The sequence below is a fragment of the Glandiceps talaboti genome, chromosome 21 (genome assembly GCF_964340395.1).
Source record: "Glandiceps talaboti chromosome 21, keGlaTala1.1, whole genome shotgun sequence".
NCBI lineage: Eukaryota > Metazoa > Hemichordata > Enteropneusta > Spengelidae > Glandiceps > Glandiceps talaboti.
This window is the reverse complement of record NC_135569.1, coordinates 5,868,903-5,874,039: the sequence shown is the minus strand read 5'-3', so window position 1 is coordinate 5,874,039 and position 5,137 is coordinate 5,868,903. Positions and strand designations below refer to the sequence as shown.

At 35.9% G+C, this 5,137-nt stretch overlaps 1 protein-coding gene across 1 annotated transcript in view; it reads left to right on the top strand.

The window, feature by feature from the left end:
* Positions 1-4,894, top strand: part of LOC144451345 (uncharacterized) — a 6,640-nt gene extending 1,746 nt beyond the window's left edge. The window contains exon 2 of the mRNA XM_078142155.1: positions 2,448-4,894. Coding sequence (XP_077998281.1) covers positions 2,529-3,152 — 624 coding nt within the window. The 5' untranslated portion in view covers positions 2,448-2,528 and the 3' untranslated portion in view covers positions 3,153-4,894. The remainder of the gene's footprint in view (positions 1-2,447) is intronic.
* The last annotated feature ends 243 nt before the right edge of the window (positions 4,895-5,137 follow it).

Genomic DNA, 5,137 nt, shown 5'->3' with positions numbered 1-5,137 from the left:
TGATAAAACCCATCAATCACACTTAAAATGAAGTTGTCTGGACAAACTGGCGTTTCTTCATGAATAAAAAGGTATATTTATGTATATAGGTGACAGTAAGTAACCTACTGTTAAGAACCACTCAACCAGAAAAATAGCGACGGCTGTTGTGAAAAAGTAACCCATGAAACATTTTCTCTACGAAAGACATTATTTTTAACTACCTCTATGACGAGTATATTCATTAGAATATCGTTTATGGAGTTTGATATCCGAAAAAAAAATATATCAAAATAAAATGAAGTATGGAAAAGTGACCGCATTAATTGCAACTTTGAGGAGAACGCCTACTCAAACACAACCTAGTAATTACTGTCCTGCCTTTATTCAAGTTAGGAAATTTATGAGACAGCACCGAGTAACATCACGACAGTGCATGACCCCGGACACGGAAGGTTGAATGTCGAGGTTTCAGGTAAAGAAGAAGCGGTAGATTTTAATTGGTGAAACTTTTAATCGGCTTTTCCTTCTCCCCGCCGTCTAACTTTCCTAGGTACTGTACTATACATTATTTAATGAAACTGTCGATGGGGGTATAGTCAAAAGAAAGAAAAGCCGATGTTAAAAATGCTCAAGGGTGAACAAAGTGTCACCCGGTAGATTTCGGCATTGTACGTCATAGACATCACGAATCCCTCGTAATTGGTCATTCCAGATTGCAAACAGGAAATTGAAAATACAGCGCCCTCGCTCAAATTGGGGGTATCATCACCTCATTGTACTGTTTCTTAAAAGCTTTGTCCCTTGTATTCAGTTGAAGCGTAAATCAGGAATGTTTTTCGTATTATTCAGACATCGAGGAAAGCAGCAGTGCTCTATGATTAACTGAGTAACCTATACCCCCAAGGAACACACACAGACAGGAAATAGAGCGCCACCATGGCAAATTTTGGAAAGGCCTATTAGCATAAAATTGTTCTCCCTCCTGATTCTTCACACAATACCAACTGTCATCTTGGGAAGAACTACGCCATGAGAAACATACTCAGTCTAAGAAATCAACTCCTGAATTTGTTCCCGAATTTTAACCTTTGGGAGCAAAATCCTTCTAAAATGTAAAACGTAGGAGCAAAATACTGAAATTAAAACTTTCTTATCAACATTCATTGTGACAAATGTCATGTTTATCTATCGAATAAAAGTAATCACCAAAATGACAATATTCATATTAATGCAAATAAAAAAAATCCCATTATCATAAATATAGTCAATATGCAAGTATGCTTTAAAATTCAAATGCAACTAAAATTAAAGTTAAAATTTCACCTTTTAATGAAAATGTCACCTACTGAATGTGGGTATTTACTGAAATTCATCTGCAATGGATCATTATCTCCAATATTTACCGGCAACTTCCTACGCTGATACGAAGCAAAACTTCAGATTTTGGTTTCAGATTTTGGATGTTAATGCTTAAGAAATTTAAAACGGAAGGAGTGACACACATGTGTTTTACACGTATTTTAACCCAGTACTTGTTTACTTGTTAAAATTTGTTTCACAGGATTGGAAAAGTTATCATTTCATACTTAAAAACAGTTTCTCAAGGAGTCCTCAACATTGTGAATGTAAAATCCAATGGATGGCGGCTGCAAAAAACTTTTATCCATTTTAGCTATTTAATTGGTTGCCGAAATGTTAGGAACGTGGCTCTAAACCTAAACTTTGAATGACTCCTTGTAGGAAATGGACTAACGGTTACTGTCTGTGTGCAATTTCGGTTAAAACGTTTCGGACAATATTTTGGGGTTACAGGACCATTTTCACAACACCTGCCCAGATGAGGAAAATGAACTGTTGTTGGCCATTAGCAAAAACGATAAAATATTAAACCGTGTTGGTCTGGCTAGAGTGGTTTCCAAAGAGCACTAGAATTGAGTTGATTTATGTCTGTAGAGATTAGGAGTCAAAAAAGTTACGTGACTTGCTTTAAGTACCTTACACAATAATTTATTACGATCAGTTTAAAAGTAGAGGGCACCGTTCAGAAAGGATTATACCAGTATTTTGAAGCGCTTCTTGACCGGCCCACAAACAAGGCGATCATGAATAGGTGATTTGATCAATATTACGCCTAGTCTAGCTGCTAGACATCCGGACTTTCTTTTGGTATTACAAGCGACCGAAAGTCGTTTTGCACCAAAGGTGTTCGGCGTTTGTTCGGCAACCTTCGGAGCACAGATCCGAGGTCTTTATTTATAGGACTATATTCCGCCTAGCGTTACTGACAGTATCCATTTGACCACATATTATGCCTACGATATGTATCTCTCCGACAAATGCCTTGAAGGAAAGTCATTAATTACTGCCTGCACAAAGGTTGGCCCTACACCTCAACATTCTTACACATTTATATGCTTGTCTTCTGTAAACTTAACCATGGGTTTCCTTCTTTCTTTTCAATACAGATGTAATATACAAAAGGATTTCATTGGCATTTGCAGATTACGAATCTTCGCTTTTGGTTTTCAAACTCAAAGTTAACAAATATGGCAATGGTTCAAGAACAACAGCTCCGTCTACTCACTTGGATGGCGATCTTGTCTACTGTTGGTATAACTCTAAGCCAGGGCGCTTCTTCATTTATCGAATGTAACCTAAATACATCCGATTTTCACTTCGATGACATCACCTCCTCGTCCGCAAATATCTCTTGGGCAAGTCTTTCAACCGATCGAGTGACTGAACTAAACATTTCATCCGTAACAAATTATGTTATCTCATACAACGGAACATATCGATCATTTTTCGATCATGGTGACGAGAAAACTGTCTCTCCGAAAGAGCCTAGATGGTTTGAAGTAAGTGGACTATATCCCTGGCCTATGCGGTATAAGGTGTGTTTGGAAATTGAGTACGTCTCTGGAGATGGGCAGTCGATGAAAGCAGCTGGAGAACGAGGATGCAGTAGTTTATGTTCAAAGCGCGACTATTTCGACTATTACTCAATTGTTGCCATGGCATCAGCTGGAACTCTTATTCTGCTAGGGTTGTTGAGTTTAGCTGTTCCAGACCCTTACCAAATGAAAAAGGACGTTGAAGAAACACCGCAACAGTTGAAAAGTAAAGCCTTCCCAGATAACGTTGTAGACTTTACTGACATGGACTTGTAGTTGAAGAACCATTTTCCGTCGTTTTTTAATCTACTATATAGAAATTTATTAATTTGGAAATACCTTGCAGTAGAAATGTAAATAAACATAACATTTGAAGCAGAGAAACCTTGGGCGGAATACCCGGGAGATAATTCCCATAATGAAGGTCATTTTCGCCACATGTAAACACTTGACTCTTAATTTTGTATCATTATCTATAGGTTTGGCCCATTTCTCGGTATGCAGGCAGGATTTTGACCCCATAATTTGGACTATGTCGTCTCCAAGGTGCTCCAAATCTGTAAGCCACGGTATGTTCAGTCATGCCCCGGAGTCATGCTTCCGAGACCGATGTTTATGATTATTTGGGATGCTTAGGTACTACATATATGCTCACTAAAAATTGATTACAATAAATTTAATATCCTGTGGGTAACAAATGAAATATTAATAAAAGTATTGCATAAAGATAGATATTCAATGTACTGTCTGCCAACTTAGAATATACTATTATTTCCAGAACGGCTTGAGTATATCTAATTATTACCTTTTGATGCAGAGTTAATATCCAAAATGTACACAATAGTGCACATCCTCGTGCACCCAGTACAAATCACAAAATACAAAAAAGGGACTAGTATACACAAGTATGGTCAAGACGTACAATCCTGATATTAAAATCAAACTGTAGGGGGCGATATACAATTTGTATTCTCAAACGTGTGCATAAATGATTACTGATTATTAATGATATTCTAATGTTAACAGAGTTTAGTTAATAGCAGAACTGGTAATGACAGCCTATAAATCAGTTGATGTAGAATACTATGTACCTTCGTTGTTATCACCAATTTATCAATATATTCTCTGGGAAAAGTCATGATATTTTTGGAAAAATGTAGAATGTGGCCTATCAATCCATTTATGCCTAACACTCTACAGTAAGGATGTAATTACATAGCAGTCATTAATGGGTTAAATGATAGAAAATGAAGAACATGGTTTACTTAAATAAGTCAAAAATATGTTCGAAACATGTCTGTTTCTCGATCAAAAGTGGAAGAAGAGAACTTGTGTATGGAAAATATGTATATTTTAAACTATTTTCATGTTATTGGGAGGGCCCTTTTTGCCTATTTTAATCTGTTTTCACCTTCTCATTAAACATGTACTTTTGTAAGATATCATTTTTCAAATCGCACATTTTCTATCAGTCTTGTTTATGTTAATGATAAGCGTATTGGTTGATCTAATTCTTTGATGGTTGTTCATATTAAGTAAATGTTTGGTGACAGTAACCTGTTCTCGGACTCGGAAATTTATACATAAATAAAAATACTGTAACAATATATAAAGACAATGGCTTTTTACGTGTTTTCATGACCTGCTCAAAGGAATATTGACATTTTTTCTGTTTGAACATTTATAAGTTATCTACATACATACATTTACTTATATTTATATACGATGTTTATCATTAATGTTTGAATGTTATGGTCTTAGGACTAAATCCAATAAACTGATGAAAGCAGTTTGCCGTCTTTACCTCATCTATTTCCATCATCTCGTTTAAATCTCGCGCTTTTGAATAGCCAATGAGGACGAGCGTTACGTTACCGCTGCACATACCAGACATACTCAAAATAGCCCAAGATATGCAGCCTACAGTTGATATTTTCTTTTTCAAATCGTTTTGTGACATAATTTATATGTTACAGTTGACATTTTTTTCAAATCGTTTTGTGACGTAATTTATATGCAATTCTATTAAGCATGATGGTATGCATGAAAATCAACCATTATTTTAAACTGACTTCGTAAAGAAATACAACGAGGCATATTAACGCCGAGGTGCATTTCCTACAAATGAGTTAAACAGAGTTCTCTTTGTGGTGATGACTTGATGATGTTCATTTTATTACTGCCTAGTTTCACATATACAGCATAAATCGCTTATAATGGTTGGGACGGGGTATTAATAATACAAGACATATTTGTTTACA